Here is a 22,044-nt window from a genome sequence, read left to right as displayed (position 1 = left end):
CCTGAAATGGGACACATTGTTGCAGCGATGCTGTTAGCAAACTTGAGCTTCATTCCTAGCAGTAAGGGACAGGCCTGGCACGTGGTTGGTTTCCATTTCTGCACCAGGGCTCTGCTCCCGCGTGCATCTGGTCCGCGGTCCACTTATCTGAAGTGGTGCGCGCAGCACACGGGAGGATGTGACTGATGGGTGTAAGGTGGCAGCTGAGAAGACAGCATTCCCCTTGAGGAGCCAAACGTCACTGGCACCTCCCCCGTCCCCGAGTGCACTCCTGTGCCACCCCGCGGGGAAGTGGTGTGGGCAGCCCATCCACACCCCCACCTTCTTCCTGACCAGGGGCACGGACGTGGGACCCCTGGGAAACCCGTGTCTGGTGTCAAGCTGTACTGAGATACATGGACTTCTGCATCCTGCTCCCTCACTGCGTGCTCCCCACGGCGCTGTGCTCCCTGTTCCCCTGCTGTCCTGTCGTGGCCTGGGTCCACCCTCCTGTGGGTGAACGCTGGTTCATCTCCGGATTTCTCCATTGTGCCCAGCAGCACCCAGGAGGATGTCCAGAAACCACAGCATGTGTGGCACCCGTTCTTGGCTTCCTCCCCAACCCCAGCCTGGCTACGGATGACAGACAGAACTCTGGACAGGCCCTACTCATCCCTGGGCCTCCTTGTCCACCCCCCCAATCCCAGCCAGCACTGAGAGCGTGCTTTTGCCCTCTCAGCCAGAAACAGGCTGCGGAGGCACGAAGGTCCACATCTGGGGTCCCCAGTTGTAAGTGGGTAAAGCCACCCAGGCCTGCCTGCCCTGGACCCCACCCCCCCGAACTTCCAGGGCCCTATGGGCACCCCCCTTTCCCCACTGCAAGGCGCATCAGCCTCTCCTGCTGGGCCAGGAGGGAAAGGCCACCCAGGCAGCTGGTACACAGCTGGAGGGGGCTGTGCAGGCCCGGGAGCCCAGGGCCACTCTCCATGGGCCTCCTGGAGCTGCTGTCTGGAGCCAGCCCGGCCTTCAGCCCTGGTCCTTCGCGAGGCCCCGGACTCGACAGCTGGCTCCCTGCCCCAGGCACACCCACACAAGGTGACAGGGTGGCAGATGTGTCTCCTGGCCCTGGTGACACTTCACAAAATAGTTCTCTGGCAGAAGCCAACTTGGAAAATTCCAGAGACAGGGAAATTTACCATGAGGCGGGAACAGCTGGGTCTGGGCTAGGAACAGAGCCCCGCCCACGTGGAGAACGCAGGCTGGCATGAAGGAGGGACCCGGCAGGCCCGCGGTGAGGGAGTCCTTTAATAGAGATGGGCAGACAGGGGACACAACTTGGCCCTGGGCCAGTGGGGGCAGTGGCTCCTCCTCCCCCACCTGGCTTGGCCTCAGGGTGGACACGGGAAAGGCAGTTTTAAAAAAAACAGCGGGACTGATTCTTCACTTTCACGGAAAAGGGGACCTCAGAGGAGCAGCCCGCTGGAGAATCTGTACACAGAGCGGGTCTCCGCGCCCAGCCCTTTGGGCCGAAGCCTGCAGCCACCCCCACCCCCACTGAAGGGATGGGCCGTCCACACCCACAATGTCCCTATGTTATGTACATCGTTGTGCTTTGGAGCGCCCCGCCCTGCAGCCTTAGCCTGGACCCTCCGGTGGGAAGAGGGTCCCACTCCCACTGCGAGCTCGGACTCAGGACAGAGTAGCCCTGCTCCTCGCCCGTGAGCAAAGGGCTTGTTGAGACAGAAGGGTCAGTGCTGGACAAGATGCAGGCTGTTGGGAGCAGGCAGGACCGGGGGCACCGGGGCAAGGCGTGAGGCCAGGGTAGCAGGTGTGTGTGGGCGGGACAAAGCTGGGGTGGGGGTGGGACCAGGCGGTGGCTTGGGGCAGGGCTGAGCATCTAGTAAAACCCCATTCCCCACTGGAGAGGAGGGGTTAGGGGGTCCACCCGCGGCTCCCTCCCACCCAGCGCAGATGCTTTCAGTGTCAGGGGCCAGGCGGCTGGCCCGGCCCTGGCTCTGGCTCTGGGTCCACAGGTGGGGAGGGGTGGGGCACGATGATGTCTGTCTGCGTGACCTGCCTGGCTGGGTGGGGTCTAAGGGATCAGTTGTTCTCGAAGAGAGAGAGCAGGTCGTCATTGTTGTTTGTGGGGAGGTCAGGCGGGCCCAGGTAGGACAGCAGTTCCTCCGGGTTGGTCAGTTCTGGGAGCAGCTGGGGACAAAGCAAAGCCATCAGCGGCTCCCGCCTCGGACCCACCACGGCCCTGCATGGGACCCTGACCCTCAGCCTGCATAGGGCCTCCCCCTGCCGGAGGCTGCTCTTTGAGCAGGAATCATTGCACATGGGTTGTCCAAGGCCAGCCAGGGACGCGTGGTGCCGGCAGGGCAGCACAGGGGGTGGGCTCGCCGGCGCCCGCGACTCACTATTCGGAGCGGCTCTAACTTCCCCTCATCATGAACTTCAGGGAATTTGGGTTATTCAGGTCGAGGATGGTTACCTGCGTTTCACACACCGATTCTGGCTCACCCAGCAAGGGGAGTCAGACAGGCCAGCCCGCACCCTGCGCCAGTGTGGTCAGTTCCAAGCCCAGTCTTCTTGGGCGCTAGACAGTCCCCAGAGCCAACCCCGCCGCTACAGCAGGTGCCCGACCTCCTCGCCAGGGCTGATACTACCTGCCCAGCTCTCCTGGCTCTGGAAGTCACTGGGGCAGCGGCGTTCTCCCTTCTATGAAGCATGTGGACCCTGGGGACGATGTGCATGCCGTCCTCCCCAGCCCCAGCTCCCACACGCTCCCCAGCATGGGGCCTGTACTCACGTCCAGGGCTGGTTCAGGGGCCTCCCCCGCCCCAGACATGGGGGGCCCCATCACGCCTGTGGCCGCGCTGAAGGCCAGCTCGCCGATGGGGCCCGAGCTCACTGGGCCCAGGGGCTGCCGGGATGCTGGGGGAGGGTTTGGATGGTGCAGCTGGGGCCCTGGGGGCCCCCCAAGGCTGGAAGCATGCAGCCCCTGTGGCCCAGGGTTGTGGGACGGGTCCAGGTGACCCGCTGGTGCCATCTGAGGAAGGAGAGAAGAACCTTGTCAGATGGCCCTGGGTCCCCCTCCCTGGGAGCTGGCCCCCCAACCCTCTGGCGGCACTGACCTGCCCTGGGAGACAGGGGGCAGACTTCTCTGGTGTCAGGAGGCTGCTGGGAAGGTCAGACTGATAGGAGCTGGGGGGCAGCCCCGCGGTGAACTCAGGAAGGGCTGGGGTGCTGGGTGCGGCAGGCGCGAAGGAGTCAGGGAAGGTCCCGGGTCCCAGGAAGCTGGAACCTGAGAGTAGAGCCGGTCCTAGGTGAGGCCTGGGAGCTGGCGCTGGTGGAGTGGTCTGGGGAGGGGCGACCCCAGTGGTCTCCCACAGGTAGTGCCAGACCTCACAGGAAAGGGCACTTCTCATCACAGACGTTGCTCTGGGACCCGCCTCACCCAAACACACCCACACGTGGCGTCAGAGACGCCCCAGAAGCAAGCTGGCAGAAGGTCCCTGATCTTCAGCTACCGCCCACCCCCACGGCCACGTCCCCAGCAGGCCCCAGGTGCGGGACCTGCGTGGTAGTGCTGCAGTGGTCTGAAGAGGACGGACCATTGGCCTGTGGCAGCCGCGTCCCTGGGCCCAGCCCGCCGTACTCACCCTGGCCGGGGTAGTCGCCAGGGGCCGGGGCCGACGGGGGCTGCAGGGGGGCGAAGGGGGCAGCCCCGGGGCCCAGGGCCGCGATCATCTCCATGACGCTGGGCATGAGCACATGCGCAGGGCTCACGGTGCGGCAGCGTTTCAGCACGGGCCCGTCAGGTTCCTCCTTGATGTGCACGTCAGGCTTCACGGGCACGGGCTTCCAGCTGCACGTGGGGTCGATGGTGATCTCCTCATAGTCAGAGCTGGCCGGGGACACATGCACTACTCACTAGTTGTCCTGCTGCCTCTCCCAGCCTCCAAGGCTTGTGGCCACCCGGCACGTTCCACGGGCCCGGGGTGGGGGGCTGTGGGTTACGGCCATGGCAAAGCAGCGGGGTGGGGGGTGCCTCGCAGCCATCCTGGGGCTGCCTGCTGCCAATTGCAGATTAACTGCTGCCGACCGCAGCCGAGCAAGGGGCGGACACTTACTTCTGAATGTAAATGAGAATCCCCAGCATGTACTGGTCCACCTCCAGCCCCTCCAGCAACGCCGTCTTGCTGTCGGAAACCAAGAGGATGGGGCTCGGAGGCCTGTCACTGCTCCGCTCCATCACTGTGCCCGAGACCACCCCGTGGGAGATGATCTTCAGGAAGGGGACCCCGTGTATGAGGTCTCTGCCCTGAGCCACAGCATTCTCGTCTGGGCGGCTACCACTGAACCGGACTTGGGTATTTTCTGGTGCTGCAGGGGGAGCGGACGGCTTCTGACAAGGACCGTCCTGCACCCCAGGCCGCCATGAGGGCGTCTCAGGAATACTCACTTGCACACGGGGCATCTCCAGGTCCCCCGCTCACAGTTGAGCTGTAGGTAGGACTCTAGGTCGAAGCACTGTGGGGGGCAGGACAGGTGGCTTCTCACACGGGGGCCGGGGGCGACCTGGCCGTACCACACGATCGAGCCGCATGCTTCTGGGCTGATCTGCTCATGTGTGGAGAAGCCACACGTGCCAGGCTTTCCCCAGGGCGCCCCTCCTAACAGACAGTCCTCATAGGGACTGGGAAGCCACGAGGCCAAAGGCCTGGGCATCTGCGCTGAAGGGCCGCGTCCAGGACGCATTGTCCAAGGAGACCCCGTGGCGGAGTGTTGGGGATCCGAGGGGTCGCTCCTGGAGCCTCGGGAGGACCGCACCCGCGGCCTCATCGCCTTTTGAGAGGAGACCCCGCGAATGCAGGGGAGCAGTGACTGTCCTCGGAGACAGGGGAGGGCCGACAGAGAACAACTGTCACAATTCCTGGCAGAGCTCCACAGGGACCACCCACCTGGATGTGGCGGCAGTCGTGGCCGCGGGCAGGGAGCTGGATCCTGCGGAAGGTGATGGGGCACTTGAGGGACACCTTGATGGCCGTCTGTTCCACGCCGTCCTCGCCGTTGGGCCCGGGTGTGCCGGGGATGGTACCGCTGCTGAAGTTACGCTTTACTGGTGTCGACAGGGCAAAGGGCTAGACGGAGGGGCTGCCGCTGGCGCCACAGCCCCAAGGGACCATGTGGGCCGCCCACTGTCCCCCCCAACCCCCAGCAGGGCCACTCACTCTTGCTGACGCAGTGCTCAGCAGGAAGGAGGCGCTTCTTGAGCAAGCCCTGCAGCACCGCGCGCACGGCGGGCCGGTGCACCAGCTGCAGCACGAACAGGTGCGACTGTGGCGGGAGGGGCTGGTCAGGACTGCAGCGGAGAGTCTCCCCTGCTCTGGAGCCCCCATGCTGCAGGCTGGCCCCGCCCATCCGGGGAGCCCGCCACGGGGAGAACACCGGCATCTGGGAGCCCCCAGCCTATGGCAGTCCCGTGACCACCCCCGGAGCCGGCTGGGGCGTGCCCGGCTGCCCCTCTTCGCCCCGGTGAGTCCCAGCGAGGCTTTCAGGATGGGGAGCCAGGGGGCCTGCTGAGCCTCCTCGCGGGGAGACAGGGTCAGCAGGAGCGCTCCATTTGCCTGCGCGGTGCGGGCCTCGCTGGGAAGCAGGGAGGTGGCTCCACACCGCTGTGGGGCCAGGAGATGAGACAGGTTGGGCGGGACTGACGCGGAGGGAGGGGAGGTGCGGGGGCACTCACGCAGCAGCAGGCCGTGACCGTGATCTGGATGGTGTTGCGGCCCGGTTGGCACACGTGCTTTAGGTACAGGGGCTTGTGGGAGGTCTTGTTGTCGCCGCGCTCGATGGTGAGCGGGGTGGCGTTGACGCTGACCTGCACCGAGGCCGGCCAGTTGGTGTTCATCTGCCGGTCCTCGTGGTGGTAGCACTTGAACTGCAGCTCCAGGTCAGGCCTGCGCGGGCCGGGCGCACAGTAAGGACAGGCCGGCGGGGGCGCGGGTACAGGGGTTGGGGCTGCACAATGGGTTGGCGCCAGCTCACCTCAGCATTAGCGTCTTGTAGACGGAGTCACGCAGTTGGAAGGCATGGTTGCTCACGGCCAAGTTGTGCTGCAGGCGGAAGGGTTCCAGGACCACCCCGTCGCGCACGGGGAAGGTCAGCCGCAGCTCATCACAGGGGCCACTGCCTGGGAGCGGGCCACGCTGGCGTGAGCCGGCAGCTGGCATGGAGGATGACCCCCCTCCCCCCGCACCCCTTACCGCAGGGATGTGGGCTGGGGAGCAGGGCCCCTCCTTCCCCACCTTGGGTTTGGGCTGTGGGCAGGATCTCTCCCGGGGCCCCAGGATCTTGGGATCCCGCTGTTCCATCCTGCCTCAGGCACCTGGCCCAGGGTCCCCTAAATTATGACTGGAGATCGTGCCCCAGACCCAGAAAAAGAGGGTGCCACTGGTGCTTTCGGGAGGGTGGAAGGCTGCGGAGGTGTGAATGGACCCCCTTCACCATCCCCACGCTTGAGCTAGGTTTCTAGGACCTCGGGTTCTGCGCTGGCAGTCTACCCTGGACCAGGGGGTCCCTAGCCGGGAGAAGACTTCAGGGGATGCATAGACTCCCTAAAACGATCCAGAGTTTCGTGCGCATGCATGTTTTTCTAGAGAGAAGATCCACACCTTGAAAAATCCGCTAAGACGTCTACGGGTGAAAGACAGGGGTATGGGCCCCCAACCCTCATGTCCCCAGAGGACCCCAGCCCAAGCAAGCTGAGAACAAGTGACACTCACCGGGGGGAGACTGGTGCAAGGAGCTCACGCTGGGCTTGAGGTCGGGCAGGAAGGGAGACTTGACCTCCTGGCTGGCAGACATGTAGGGGACACTGCTGCCGGGAGTCATGGGCGGCGTGGGGCTCCCCGGCAGTGGGGAGCTGGGGTAGCCAGGGGTGGAACGGGTGGGCTGTGGGGGTGAGCAAATGGTCAAGGTGGAATGGTGGGGGGTGAAGTTTGTTCTTGGAGCACCCGCGGGAACAGTGAGGACAGAACTGAACAGGGCAGTCCCAGAGGGTTCTGGCTGGGCACCCCCAATTTCCTCCTGCTTGGGCGCCCTCTCTCCATGGGCCCACCCCGTGAGCCTCCCGCCCGTCTGCCCGTACCCCACTCAGGCCAGGCTGGCTGTAGCTGACTCTCCCCCCGTTGAAGCTGGCGCCCTGCCCGTTGAACTGCTCTGTGGGCTGTAGGAGAGAAAAGTGCATGCGCCCAGGGCCCCCACCTGGCCCCGGCACTTAACCCAAGGAGGGGGCTGGGGGCAGGGTGCCTACCGCACACAGGGGCACTGGCCTCTAGTCTCTTCTTTGGAGGCTCTCTTCCTTCAGCAAGTAATCGACAAGGGCTCATAGTGCTTTCATAATTTATGACATTACTACTCCAGGAACAGAGATAGACTACTCACGCCCCAAGTTAGAAGGGTCGCAGGAGAGCCAGGGAGAGGCTGAAAAAACACACCTCCTCCTACCCACATGCCCCCGATGGGCCCGTCCCCAGCAAGCAGAGGGAATGTGGTCGCTGTGCCCTAAAAGACAATCAAGTGGCCTGGGGGCCTGCCCCCTGCCCCGCCTGCTCCCTACAGTGATTTTCTGAGCAGATACAAACATCCCGCAGAGAATCCTTTCAGAACTGGATCCCCACACTGCTTGGGACCCCCGCAGAGCTCCGGGCTGCCTGTTCACTCTCATCCCTCCGGGCCAGCTCCCTCATCAGCCTGGCCAGGGCCCAGCACAGGGCCCTGCGGGGGTGCGGTGGGCCAGAGGGCCCAACCCTACCTTGTAGTGCAATCCTGCAGGGCCAGCAGCGGGCAGGGCCTGGGCCACGCTCTGCTGCAGGGGCAGCCGGTGCCCAGGGTAGGAGGAAGGGGTGGGAGGCTGCCCGGCGCCAGGTGTGTACTGGCTTCCTGGCAGGTACTGCTGCCCGGGGTAAACCTGAGGGACAGAAAGGTCACTGTACTAGGGCAACGGCTGTTGGGGAAGTCAGCTCCCAGGGAGGACATGGTGCCCACCCCATCCGGCGTGGCCGCTTCCCTTCTGCGGACGGCCGCACCCGCTGCAGCTCTGGGTGCAACTGGGATGAGGGTGGTCCGGACGCTCACCTCACTGGAGTAGGCCCTCTTGACCCCCTGTCGGGGCAGCGGCTGGGCCTGGGGAGGCCCGGGGTACCCGTGCTGGGGCAGGCGCTGCCCTGCGTACAGGGGTGCCATGCCTGTTGCCCGGGTGGGGTTCATGCCAGAGGGGCCCAGCAGCCCTCCCACGGCGGCAGGATTCATACTGCTGGGGACGCTGGGCCCCCGGGGACCTCCGTGCTGCAGGAACTGGTTGTTAAAAGCCTGCCCAGCCCCCATCTGGGAAGAGAAGACAGGAGCCATTCAGGCCAACCCCCAACCTTGGGTGCCACCCAGGGACCCCCACCGTGCCTCACCCCTTCCCCCCACTTTATCTCACTGCGCACCCGTCCCCAGACCCTGACCCTGGTTGCCCAACCGGTCCCTGCTTTCCAGACCAGCACATGTGGGCGCTCCGGGAGGAGCGGCCGGGCCTCACCGCTCCGTACTGGCTCAGCTCCTGGCTCTGCTTCTCCTGGAGGGCGGCCACAGTGGCCGTGGCGGTGGCCGTGGCTGTGGCCGCAGCAGCAGCCACCGCAGCCGCCGCCGCTGCCTGGGTGAAATCGGTGGAGGGTCGTGTGGCATGTGAGGGCAGACCCAGGCCCCCGGGCCCCCCCGGACCGCCCGCATACCTGTGGAAGACACATAAGGGCCGGGCTCAGCAGCGCTTGCTGCCCATCACCTGGGGGGAGCCACACGGTAGTTCTTGGGGCTCCGCTTGCGTGCACACAGCCCTGGGGGGGCCCCCAGCAGTGCAGCCAGGGGAGGGGTCCTGCTTACCCAGCGGAGAAGCCGGGGCCGCCGGGGTAGCCCCCGCGGCCATATACCCCCTGCGGCACAAAGCCCTTGCTGGTGGCGCCGTCACCAAACGCCTGCTGTCCAAGGCACTGCGGGGAGCTCAGGGCAGAGCCGCTGCCGGCCACTCCGGGCATCACGGAGCTGCCAGGGGGGCTCCCTGCAGGGCCCATGGGGTTCCCCAAAACCTACGGGGAACAAGAACCACCAGTGAGCACCATCCACACAACTTACTTCATGTGATTGCTCCAAGGAGAGGCCTGGCAGCGGGGGTGGGGGCGGGGCAGGGGGGGCAGAGGTGAGGGGAGGAGAGCAGGGATGGGATGCAGGGCAGGAATGGCATGAAGACCAGAAGACTCCATTTCTCCCTGAGGAGGGGGGCAGGCGCGGGCTCACCTGGCTCTGGGCCGCGTTGCCGACGCCCCACACGGTCGTGACCACGGACAGCGATCCTGCGGGCTGAGTGGCGCTCTGTTGCCAAGGCACTGCCTCATAAGCAAACGGACCATCACTGGGAGCAGAGAGGCGGGTGAGAGGCCCAGGTCAGGAGCGCCCTGCTGGGGAGGCTGAGCGCAGGAGCAGCAAGGTCCCGCCCCGCCACCAGGCCCGCACCCCTGGGCCTGAGGAGGGAGAGCAGCAGGAGCCCCACTCACCCGTGTGGCGTGGGGGGCAGGGCGGGTTTCACGGGGTGCATGGGGTTCATTGGCTTCAGAGCAGCCTAAAGGCCAGATCTGTAGGTGGCAGGAAGTGGTCCTCACTGCTGGTGATGTGGGACTCAGCTGCTCTGGCTGTCGGAACAGGAGGGAGGACATCAGCAGAGAAGCAGCCAGGGGCTGTCGGCAGCCTGCAGGGAGCCCTGAGGCCCCCTGGCGCTGTGCTGAAAGAGGGAGGGCAGGGTGACAACGGCGTCTCAGGGCCACCTTGCCCTGCGCTGCCTGCCCTGCCCATCCTCTGCCTGCCTCAGCCCCAAACCCCAGCCTGGAAGCCAGCATTAACCCTGTCTGGCCAGGACCTGGACCAGCTCTGGAAGCAGGCTTTCTGAACCCCAATACTTTCCACGCTGGTCCTCCCACACAAAGGCCTGGATATCTGTAAGATTCAGGGAGCATCTAGGACCTGATTGCCAGAAGCCCTCAAGAAAGCACCAGGGGGGCAGGTCAAGGCCAAAGCCAGAGAGAAGGCTGGAGAGGAGCACCCGGGGGCACCATCTGCTCACGCTCCGAGGCCTGCCCGCTGCAGAAGGAGCGCTGGTAACCAGGGGGTGTGAGCTCAGCCACCCTCCACCCTCCCTCCTGCCCTGGATGGCAGGCCGCTGCAGCAGCAAGTCCCCCAAGGGCTGCTCTGGGGCCCAAGGGTGCCATCTGGGACTGATGTGGGCACAAGGCCAGGCAGGCAGACCTGACCCACCGGACAGAGTTCCTAAAAGGGGAGGGATCCACACACACAGCCACGGGCGGAGGGCTGGCAGGTGCCCATGGACATGGCAAGGGGCCAATGGGAACACAGCAGCAGGGCTAGTGAATGCTTGCAGGACCCGTGTGCCCATGCTGGGGGCTTTCTCCTACCCCGTGAGGCTCACTCTCTCCCATTTACTGTCTCAGAAAAACCGGTGACGGAGGGCTAGGCCACTCACATCCTCCAACACCCCCAAAAGCAAGTCCAGACCCTTGCTGGCATGGCTGGGGCCACGTGCTTCTGCCTGGTCTCCGCGCAGACACAGGCTGGTGATGGTCCTCAGGGGGTACCCTGGGGGTCCTGGGTGGGGAGGCTACACCCTGCCCTCTGGACGTTGACATTCTGTCCCGGAGCATCGCTGCCTTTCTGGGGCTGCGAGGCCTCACACATGCACACAGACACATCACCTGTGCCAGGCTAACCTCCGGTGGCTCAGTCCTGCCACTTCAGCACTCTCGGGGCGTCCTTCAGGCCCAGGAGTGAGAAAGTGGCTCCAGCACCCACCTGGCCCCGAGACTCACATTCCTGAGTGCTGCCCAGGCACCTCCAGAAGGTCATGTCCTCTGGAAATACAGTCCTGGAGGGGTGTGGGGGGTGGGTCCCTGAGCGGGGGCCCAGGGGAGATGGGGTGCAGTGGGGACTGCGATCCGGAGCCTCCCCCACCGAGCACAGAGGTACATGCGTCCTGGAGTTGCAGCGTGGCTGGGCCCGGGGCCGGGCGAGACGGGGAGGGAGAGACAAGTGGGCTTGTCCACCTTACAGCTAGTTCTGCTTCCCTTCCCCGCCAGACCAGGCCCCACTCAGGAAACAGGGGCCAGAAAAAGCGGGGGTTAGTGGGTCTGGAAGGCTCTAGACCCCTAGACTCTGGGCAGAGGTAAGCGTGGGAGCCAGGACACTGTGACCAGGCAAGGGAAGGCTGGTCCCTACGGGTCCAACTCCAGGATTGGGATGGGGGTGGGAGGTACGGATGGACAGACCTGCCAGTAGGTCAGTGGAACAGACCAGAGAACCAGCTGGTCTCTGATGAAGGTACAGAAAACATGCACTGGAGGAAACCTGCCATTTCAACATGAGGTGCCAGAGACGCTGGATTCCCGAGCAAAAAACAAAACAAAACCAAACCCTAATCTTCCCATCGCATACAGAAATTAACTCAAAATGTGCCACAGATTCAAATGTCTAGCACAAGCTGTAAACCCTTTGGAAACACCTGGGAGTGAATCTTCGGGATCCAGAGCCAAGAGCCCTCCCACAACACACTGAAAGCACACACCGTAGAAGAGCAAACCGAGAACCTGTCTGCAGAGCCCAGACCAGATGAAGCTACGGACCAGGCGCTGCCTTCAAGAGCCACCGTCCCTGACAAAGCATTAGCATCTAGAATATATAAAGAATTCTCAAAACTCAAAATAACCCAAAAAAACAAAACCCAAAAAACCCACCCAGAAACTGGGCAGAAGAACAGACATTTCACTGATGAGGCGGTAGGGACAGTGAGTCAGTGCTCGGAACTGGGGTCCAATCCACAGAGCTGGGGTCCAACATCAGGGCCATCAGGCACGGGCAGAGTAAAGCTGGGAGCGCTGGCCGCACCCCCCCTGGAGCCGCTAGGATAGTGCCAGCACCAGCCAGGCAAGGAGACCCGGACCTCATCCCCACAGTGGCTGGGAACAGACCAGGGGCAGCCGCCCTGGACCACAGTTCTGCGGCTTCCCGTAAAACAAAGCACACAGCCACCCCACTAACCAGAGATATCACTTCTGAACATTCATCTCTGAAAACTGTAAACGTCCGGTCACAGGAGAACCTGTATGTGCGTGTTGCCAGCAGCCCGCAGGGATCTCGGGGGAACATGCTGTGTGGGAAACGCCAGTCCCAAGAGATTCCACATGTAGGGTTCCCTTTACGTAACACTCCTGAGATGACAGAATCCCAGAACCCGAGAGCAGAGCGCGTGGCCAGGTGGGGAGGAGGGAGACAGGTGTGAACACAAGGTGGGGAAGGCCGTGTCTGTATCTTGCCTGGTGCCACCTGGCCTCCTGCTGGGACATGTCCTACAGCTCTGTAAGATGGCATCACCAGGGAAGCCGGGTAAAGGACACAGGGGTGTTTTTTACAGCCACACGTGAATCCAAAATTCCCCCAAAATTAAACTTCAGAGAAGGAACTGCCACCACCCAGCCCGCTGTCTCCACAGGGATGCCCACGGCAACCATCCCTCCTCCAAGCTGGTGGGTCTGGCTGGGCCTGCTCTGGTCCCACAAGCAGTGGCCGGAGTCCCTGGGGCTGGAGGGCTCCGCTCCGAGCTCCCGCTTCCCCAGCGTGGCCTCCGGGACTTCAGACTCACCTGCAGAGCTGGAGCCGGAAGACCACATTTCTAATGGGTCCATGGGTGAGGACGCTGCTGATACAGGAACCCCAGTCTGAGAGCCAGGGATGCGGGGGCGGGGCGGGGACTCCACGGGCCTGGGGACCCTGGCAGACTCCTACGTCCCATGGGTTGGGGGAATTCCACCCCCAAGACTTCTCTGTTGTGAACGAGACCACAGATGTTTCCAGTTCCCCGAGCTGACTGCTCGTGTGGCTGTATGGGTGTGTATGGGTGTGTACGGGTGTGTGTGTGTGTGTGTGTGTGTATGTGTGTGTGTGTGTGTGTGACTTCCTGCCAGACCAAGTCTGGTCTCCTCCCTGAGAAGACCCACACTCTCCATGTCATTCTGCTCCTGACAGAGGGAGAGGGGAGCTCTGAGCCCAGACCCTCTTCTCACTTCCAGGCCTGGAAGGCAGAGCTGGGAAAGCCCGTGTGTGTGTGTGTGTGTGTATGTGTGTGTGCGCGTGCATACGTGCAAGGAGGCCTGAGCAGGCCTCTGGGGGCTTCTGGCGGCCAGAGGCTCTCCCGTATGCAGCTCCAGCAGGAAGCCAGGAACCCTGGGCAGAACCCGGCATACGGCTAGCTTAGAAGGCCCCACGGCTTTCTATGGGTCAGGTCACATCTTCCTCCAGAAAAAGAGCTACAGAAAACTCACTACTCTGACCCCTCTTCCCCAGGGGCTCAGAGCAGATGCACCCAGTCTCCTGCGTCCCAACGAGAGGCAGACCTTAATGTGGGTCACCCCTCTTCCACCTCCACTCTGTCCCTGCTGCCTGGTCACCCAGGAGCAGCACACCCCATGACAAGCCACCTGACCTCAGGAGGAGAGGCCTACTCCACAGTCCCAGAGCAGGGACGCCGGGAGCCCGTAGTTCCTGGGAAAGTCTCCGACCAGAGGGACACCGGAGCCTGGGCTCTACTGGGCTCTGAGAGGGTGGAAATGATGGCTCCAGGGAGGCAGGACGACACAAGGCGGGGACTCACATGCTCAGGGAGCTGAAGTCCTGACGCTCTCCATGTGAGGTCACAACACTCATCCCAAATCCCCAAGAACGAGCATCTACCCACAGACCAGACGCGGGACACTTCGGAGAGCAGCTAGAGCATTTCACTGCTCCAAGCCTCAGTTTACAATGTGTACAACGGGTACCTGGTGCCACCCTGGGACTGAGGAAAGGGGAGGACACATGCCCACCTTTACACTCTCAGCCCTGACCCCTGTAGTGGGGGCAGCTACCGCTGGACACTTCAGGGGGAGGTCTGGCTGCCTGGTCTTCATTACCTTCCTCTCCTCCCTGACTTCTACTCCCAGCCTGTAGCGAGCCCCTGGGCATGACAAGTCCTCAGGCCCAGTACCCAGAGGGTGAGGCTAAGACCCCCCTCCGGGATCCTGTTACCCCTCTCCAGCCCCTTCAACAGAGGCCCTCTGGCTCTAGCACGCCAGGATTTGGTGGGTGAGTCTGTGTTCACCCTCTCTGCATCCACCACCCTCTTACAGACCAAGTCACATGTTCTGTGTATGTCCCTGCCAGATCTCAGATAACACAACCGACTTACAGAGGGGGACACGGGTGTTCTGCAACTATCCGGAAGAGAGCAGGGCAGGGTGGGAGAAGGATGGGGGGGGCGGGGAGGGGCAGGGGGGAAGCAAGTCCGGGAGCAGGGCAGGGAGAGAGCATGTCAGGGGGTGGTAAGGGGGAGCAGGGAAGCGGGGAAAGGGGACCAAGGCAGGGAGGGAGGAGATCGTAAGCGGAGAAAGGACGGCGGCAGGGGCCAGCGCAGAGGGAGAAAGAGGAGGATGAAGGGGGCAGGTCCGGGGAGCAGGTGACCCTCCCGCCTGGGCGTGAGCACGTCGGGTTAGGAAAGGGGTGTCCCCACGGAAACCACGGCCGGAGGCTGAAAGGTCAGCCCGCGTCGCCGCCCCCGGGGCAGACCCGCGCGGGTCCCACATCGCCTCGCCGGTGGGAGCGCACCGCCCAGCACCAGCCCGGAAGGCGAGCCCGCCGACCAAGCGCGGCGTGGAGGCAGCGCAGCCAGGTGGGGCGAGGGCCCCGGGTCACCCGCCCAGCTCAGGAGGTCGCGGGGGCCGCGCACACCCCCCGGGCGCTCGGCCGGCTTCCGGCTGCCCCAACAAAGGCTCAGGTGAGTGTCGCCCTGCGCGCGCGAGGACGGTGGGCCCAAGCGCACGACGCGCACGAGGCAGGTGCGGCAGGTGGGCGGCAGGGCCGCCTCCAACCCGGCCCGAGCCCGGCGGAGGCGCCGCAGCGCCGGGCCCCGGGCGCAGCACCTGCCCGCCGCGCGCACCTGCCGCACCTGCCGCCCCCGCCGCCCGCCCCCGCCCCCCCCCGGCCCTCTCACCTTCGCCTGGCCCGGCCCGGCCTCTCGCCGCCGCGGCCCCCGGCCCGCGCCGCTCCATGCGCTCAGCCCGCCCTCCGCGCCGCCCGCTGCCCCCGGGCCGCTGCCGCCGCCGCCCGCGCCATCGCGCCGCCGCCCGCTCCGAGGGCACAATGGAGCCGCCGCGCCGCTCATGCATATGCATGACGCCGCGCGCCGGCCCCGCCTCCAGGCCAGAGCAGTGGAGCCCCGAGCCGAAGTCGTGCGCGCGCGGGGCGGCCGCGGGCCTGCGCAGGCCGGAGCGGCAGGCCCAGGCCGGCCGGGGGCAGGCAGGCAGCGCGGGCGGCGGGGGATCACCACACGCGCCCTCCGCACCCTCCACACCTTTCCGAACGCCGCGTCTGCGGAGCCCCCTGCGCTTCCTGCTCGCTAGCCTCCGGGGCGGGGCCTGATGGAAGGGCGGGGCCGAATGGAGCGGCGGGGGCGGGCGGCGGGGGCGGGGCTTGCCGATGGGCGGGGCCTGTCAGAAGAGGGTGTCAGAGCCTGGTGGAAGCGGCCCTGTCGGAGGCGGGGCCTGGCGGGGGGCGGAGTCTGTCAGAGGGGGGCCGGCCAGAGGGACGGGACATTCGAAAGGGGGCGGTCGGGGGGCGGGTCCTGACGGGGGCGGGACCTGTCAGAGGGAGGCCGGTCGGAGGGGCGGGGCCTCTGGAGGGGGCGGGGCCCGGAGGGAAAGCCGGGCTGACGGTCGCCGCTGCTGGGCCTCAGGGTCGCGGCCGAGCCGTAGCGGTGGAGTCTTCCTGTCTGCCCCGCCGGCCCCTTCTCGCCCGGTCAGCTGTCCCGCGCGCTTCTGCCGCCGGTTCAGGGAGGCCGCGCTCGGCCGGTGTGATCTCTGGTCGCAGGCACGGGACGGGGCACGTCTCGGGCGCAGCGGGGCCGGCCGCCCTCACAGGCGTCTGGGTCTCCTCGGGCCTGTGCCTTCGGGCCCGGCTCCCAGCCAGGGGTCGCGCAGCGCTCATCCTGGGACGGCCCGTGTCCTCGAGGTCCGCGCACGTGCGGCGGGGCCGGGACTGCGTCCTCCTCCAGGCCGCCGACACTGTCCGGCGGGTGGGCCGCGCCTGCTGCGTCCGCTGTCCTTTCGGGGCTCGCCAGGGTTTTCGGCACTGCGGACATGTCTCCCCTAAGGCCGGCTGGACCTGTGCCCTGTTGCTTCGAGAGCCGTCCACTCGCTGGGTATGGGGCCTGCTGTGTGCCAGGCTCTGGTCTGGGCTCTGAGCCCTGCTCCGGGCCTCAGCCCCAGTGGAGGCTCGAGAAGTTGCCGTGTGTCCTTGGGGGACAGGGTAAGGACGACAAAGAAAGCAAGGCCAGAGAGTGGGGCGAGTGTAGGCTGGGGGAAGGCTCTATGGAGAGCTGCCCACATGAAGTGGGGAGCAGGTACCTGGGGATTCTGATGCTCTTCTGCCTGTGCGAGGCCAGGAGTGGCTTCGTGAGGGTCCAGGGCCTGGGACTGGCAGTCGGCTCTGCCCTCTCCCCAGTGTGACCGCCGCCCCAGTGACCCTCCGAGATGCCGTTTGGTGTCAGCCTCTTCTACAGTGTTTTCATGTTTGACCAAACGGACTGTTAGAAAAGTCTCCCCTATTTACTGGGGAAATATGCCTTCCTAAAGCCTTTCTTCTAGGACTGCATAGAATGGGAAGCCTCCCTTTGCTATCTGACAGCTGCGTCTTCAAGCATGAGAAGGAACTTACCACCCCTTGAACCTCCCACTGGAGACACGCAGGCCCACTCCCTTAAGTGCCAACAGACGTGTGAATGCTGGGACTTCGTTCCAGCGGGCTGTCTCCTGGTGCACGGCAGCTGGACAAAATCCTTTTTATTTTTATTCATTTATTTATCTTTTTTTAAAGATTTATTTATTTATTTGACAGACAGAGATCACAAGTAGGCGGAGAGGCAGGGGGAGAGAGAGGGGGAAGCAGACTTCCTGCTGAGCAGAGAGCCTGATGTGGGGCTCCATCCCAGGACCCTGAGATCATGACCTGAGCCGGAGGCAGAGGCTTTAACCCATTGAGCCACCCAGGCGCCCCCAAAATCCTTTTAAAATGTGACACCAGAGGGGACATGATACTCTGAATGTGACCAAAACCTGCACTTAGTTGTAACCTCAGACACTGAGTTATTACGAACAGCTAAGCACCCACAGTTTTCTCACTTCTTGACTTGCAGAACTAGCTTGAGAAAGAGAAAGCGGCCACTTCTTTGCCTACAGGTGTTCTTCTGTGGAAAATACGGAGGAACTTTCATAATCAGTCGTGACCTTTCATCATCCAAGTATTGAGTGTTAATTCCTGTTCATTTTTTGGTCTCTTTTCTCCCAAGTGCTTCTCCGCATACGGTTGCAGTTTGGAGGTTACAGCCTAATGCGTGACTTCACACCCTTACTCCTTCGCTCCATCCACAGAAATGTGTCCTTTCTTATAATGCATCCTCTGAAATAAGCGTGAAGACTACGGGCAAGGACGTTTGCCGTGGCCTTACCTGGGCTACTGAAAATCTAGACTCAAGCTGTGTTCGTTCCTTCAAACTCTCTGTCAAGCGTCTGCCAGACACTGTTGTCCGTGGAAAACACGGTAGCCGGCAGAACAGCACAGAAGTCCTGGTGGCCCAGAGCTTCTACCAGTAGCTCGTAGCTCGCCCCTCGTGGGTAACACGGCCGTCACCTACCTCCATGGGCTGGAAACCCAGTCAGATCCCGTCTGGAGAGGTTTTTAATGGTAGGAGAAGAGTTTCCCACACTTGCTAAGTGAAAAACCAGATACAAAGTTGCATGATGCCAACATAGTTTCTTTCTTTCTTTCTTTCTTTTTTTTTTAAGATTTTATTTATTTATTTGAGAGAAATTGTTTGAGAGAGAGAGATGATGAGCTGGGGAGAGGAGCGGGGGCGGGGAGCAGGTTCCTGGCTGAGCAGGAAGCCCGACGTGGGGATTGATTCCAGGACCCTGAGATTATGACCTGAGCTGAAGGCAGATGCTTCACCCACTGAGCCCCCCCAGGCACCCAGCCAGCAAATGTAGTTTCTAAAAAAAAAAACCAAAACAACCCAACAACAAAATACATTTATTCAGTATAAGCTCTTCCTCCAGGCCATTAATTAACTTGTCAGGAGTGGAGGAAAGTACCTTTACGAAAGATGTGGGTCAGGCACCACCTTAACCAAAGGACCAAGTCAGCCTCACCGAGCATGGGTGCGGCTGACATCCGTGCCCTTGGTGACATGCTGAGAGAAAGGTCAGAGACACCCCCCCAACTCCCAGTCCCGGTGGCAGTGACAACAGGAAATGTTTCACCTGGATCTAATCACAACAAGTCCACACAGAGTCAGCCTCCAGGGCTGGCCTGGACTCAGAAAACTCCAGAAGACCAGCCTGGGGAAATGGTCAGAGGAGACCAGAGAGCCAGGACACTGGGTGGGGACTGGGCCACGCCCTAGGCCTGGTCAGTGCTATGCTAGCGCGGCCTGGGGGTGGGTGCCCAAGGGTGACACTGCTTGGGGGAGTGCCCTGTTCTCTGGAGGCCGTCCGGGAGCAGGCCACCCGGGGGCAGCACCTCGGACAGGCCGCCAGGGCTCCCATGGGTACACTGAGCCCGCAAAGCATGCATGGCTGGAAATAAAGGCTGAATCTTTTCAAAGGTATGAAGAAACAGCATGAAGGATATGTTATCTGTAACTTCGGTAAAATGATGTAAAATTCTTTTTTTTTTTTTTTAAGATTTCATTTATTTATTTGACAATCAGAGATCACAAGTAGGCAGAGAGGTAGGCAGAGGTGGGCGGGGGAAGCAGGCTCCCTGCTGAGCAGAGAGCCCTATGGAGGGCTCAATCCCAGGACCCTTGGCATCCCAGGACCCTGACCTGAACCGAAGGCAGAGGCTTTAACCCACTGAGCCACCCAGGTGCCCCACGATGTAAAATTCTTTGCAACATTGTGGATCACTGCCTCCTTCACAGGCGTGTTATGATCCACTTCATAGGTGATAGGGAGCCCATCAGGGCCTTCACGGGGCTGCAAGGTTGTGCCCAGCGGCCATACCAGGAGCCCGTCAGATGTGGGCTGACCCACCCTAGGCCCCATCCACCCAGGCCTCACCCCAGAACCTACCCCCAGGTTTAGTAAATTGTATTAGCTCTTATTTTTATTTTTTAAAAAAGCTTTTAGTTATTTATTTGAGAGAGACAGAGAGAGAGAAAGCGTGCGTGGGGAGGAGGGGCAGAGGGAGAGGGATGCTGACCTGAGCCGAAGGTAGTCGCTTAACTGACCGAGCCATCCAGGTGTCCCTGTATTAGGTTTTATTTTTATTTTTTATTTTTTAAAAATATTTTATCTATTTATTTGACAGAGCGAGAGAGGGAACACAAGCAGGGAGTGGGAGGGGGAGAAGTAGGCTTCCTGCTGAGCAGGGAGCCTGACTCAGGGCTTGAGCCCTGGACCCTGGGATCATGACCTGAGCCAAAGGCAGAGACTTCACCGACTGAGCCACCCGGGCGTCCCTGTGTTAATTTTTGAATGAAGAGTGTAAATGACAGGTCCAACTTCATTTTTTCTTATTGGAATCAGTTGTCCCAGTTGTCCAGTTGTCCCTGATTCCTTATTGGAATCAGTTGTTTTCACTGAAAACAGTCTTCTTCCCTCATTGAATGGTCTTGATGCCCGTGCGGAAAATCACTGGAGCATCAGGGAAGGAGTATTTCTGGGCTGTCAGTCCTATTCCATCGGTCTCCATGTCGGTCCTCATGCCGGCACTCACTGACCTCGTTGTGGCTGCACTGTAGGTTTTGAAATGGGGAAGTGTGAGCCCACCAACTGTTTTCCTTCTGCAAGGTTGGTTTGGATATTCTGGGTCTCTTGAAGTTCTGTGTGAATTTTAGAATCAACTTGCCAGTTTTTACAGAAAAGTGTGGGACTTTGAAGGGGTTTATGTTGAATCTGTAGATCAGGGATTTTTTTTTTTAAAGGTTTTATTCATTTATTTGACAGAGATCACAAGTAGGCAGAGAGTCAGGCCGGGGTGGGAGGGAAGCAGGCTCCCTGCTGAGCAGAGAGGCCAATGCGGGACTTGAACCCAGGACCCTGAGATCATGACCTGAGCCGAAGGCAGAGGCTTCACCCACTGAGCCGCCCAGGCGCCCCCTGTAGATGTTCTGAGTGATGCCGTGTTAACGACATTAAGCCTCTGATCCATGAACGTGGGATGCCTCTCATGTTCAACAACAGTCGTTTTCAGAGTATACATTTCACACGCTGTTGGTAATTACTTTGGAGCACTTTCTCTGGTGCTGTTGTACATGGAATCGTAGCTTTGTTTTCATTCTGTCGGTTGCCACGGTCTAGAAATATGTAGATTCATATGTAATGGCCTTGTACACTGCAACCCAGCTTGTTTCATTTTGTAATTCTAATAGTTTTGAAAATCGATTCTGTAGGATTTTCTTTATATGAGATGGTATCATCTGCAGATGGAGATAGTTTTACTTCTCCCCTGCCCGTCTGGCTGTCTTTCATTTCATTTTCTCGCCCAGTTGTCCTGGCTAGGATTCCCACACAGTGCTACACAGAATTGGTGGCCAGTGCCTCAGTGGGGATGGTCACCGGTCCCTGCCTCTCCCTCCCTTGGCCAGCAGAAGTGTAGCTCTTTGAAGTGTAGCTCAGCGTGGGACACACCACTTCTCAGAGCCCATGGCCGCATGGGCCCAGGACCCCTCTACCTTTACCTTGGGGACTCTCCATGCTTGGCCCATTCTGGGCCACCTGCTGACCCCCAAACCATTCCAACTCCTTGCCTTTTCACACCTTTGCTCCTTTCCCAGATTTCCACATGACTTTTCCCTTATTTCCTTTGGGTCAGTGGCTCAGGCAAGTCTGTACTCTCAACACTTATTTTTTTTTTTTAAAGATTTTATTTATTTATTTGACAGGCAGAGATTACAAGTACGCTGAGAGGCAGGCAGAGAGAGAGGAAGAGAAAGCAGGCTGAGCAGAGAGCTCGATGCGGAGCTCGATCCCAGGACCCTGGGATCATGACCTGAGCTGAAGGCAGAGGCTTTAACCCACTGAGCCACCTAGGTGCCCCTCTCTTAACACTTTGTGATGGAGACCCTACGTCTGGAAAGATGGGGGACATATACTCTTCCTATTCATTCTGCTAAGTACAACCCAAACCTTAGATATTATATATAAATACAACATAAGACGGGGCACCTGGGTAGCTTAGACAGTTAAGCCTCTGCCTTCGGCTCAGGTCATGATCCCAGGGTCCTGGGATCAAGCCCCTCATTGGGCTCTCTGATCAGCAGGGAGCCTGCTTCCCTCTCTCTCTCTGCCGGCCTCTCTGCCTACTTGTGATCTCTTTCTGTCAAATACATAAATAAAATCTTTAAAAACAATAAATAAAATACTGAGGCATGCTCCGCTACATGTGGCCATCTTCCTACCAGAGTTGGAGGACCCTTGGGTAAGCTGCAGGGAGCACGAAGAACATACCAGAGATTCCAAAGATGCTCCAAGGACAAGGGACCCAGGTGTGATCTAGAGGATGGGGTGGTCACCAGCCCCTATGTCCACACCCAGGCCTTTCCCTGAGCGCCCCCCCCGCCGGGCCAAGGATGGTGTGCTGTGGCCCAAGATGGCAAGGCTCTTGTCAAGAGGGGACACTGGGCCCCCAGGGGCCCTGCTGGTATGGCTGGTGCCTGGCAGAGGTCTGAGGAGCTGTGTGGGCTTCCAGGGGTGCAGACTGGCCAGGGAGCAGGGGGGCTCAGGACCGGGGTGCACCAGGCACCACTTGCACCCATGGCACAGGGCCGAGCAGCGAGGGGCTGCCTCCCAGACAGGGTGGGGAGGCCTAGGCCAGCTCCTTCGGGGGGACGGGGCGGGGTGGCCAGAAAGAAGGACACGCAGACAAGCC

General features: G+C 61.4%; 1 protein-coding gene across 6 annotated transcripts; it reads right to left on the bottom strand.

The window, feature by feature from the left end:
* Positions 1-1,264: 1,264 nt before the first annotated feature.
* On the bottom strand, positions 1,265-15,573 carry ZMIZ2 (zinc finger MIZ-type containing 2). 6 transcript variants are annotated; one of them, XM_082692115.1, is made up of 19 exons: positions 15,470-15,573; positions 9,579-9,713; positions 9,322-9,436; positions 8,911-9,113; positions 8,570-8,762; positions 8,122-8,370; positions 7,799-7,954; positions 7,133-7,210; positions 6,768-6,936; positions 6,031-6,175; positions 5,732-5,942; positions 5,217-5,322; positions 4,947-5,104; positions 4,448-4,515; positions 4,116-4,184; positions 3,645-3,889; positions 3,117-3,286; positions 2,792-3,031; positions 1,265-2,187 (listed from the first exon to the last, which is right to left on the bottom strand). In XM_082692115.1, exons 2-19 carry the CDS (start codon positions 9,626-9,628, stop codon positions 2,080-2,082), a joined length of 2,733 nt encoding a protein of 910 aa, XP_082548241.1. In that variant the 5' UTR covers positions 9,629-9,713; positions 15,470-15,573; the 3' UTR covers positions 1,265-2,079. The 6 variants fall into 6 exon arrangements, with proteins under 6 accessions (XP_082548241.1, XP_082548242.1, XP_082548240.1 ...); XM_082692116.1 differs by having other exon boundaries at positions 9,579-9,802; positions 15,470-15,523; XM_082692114.1 differs by lacking the exon at positions 15,470-15,573 and adding an exon at positions 15,110-15,240.
* Between the last annotated feature and the right edge of the window lie 6,471 nt (positions 15,574-22,044).

The sequence above is a fragment of the Mustela nivalis genome, assembly GCF_964662115.1.
Source record: "Mustela nivalis genome assembly, chromosome: 12".
Classification (NCBI taxonomy): Eukaryota; Metazoa; Chordata; class Mammalia; order Carnivora; family Mustelidae; genus Mustela; species Mustela nivalis.
This window is presented reverse-complemented; position numbering and strand designations above follow the sequence as displayed.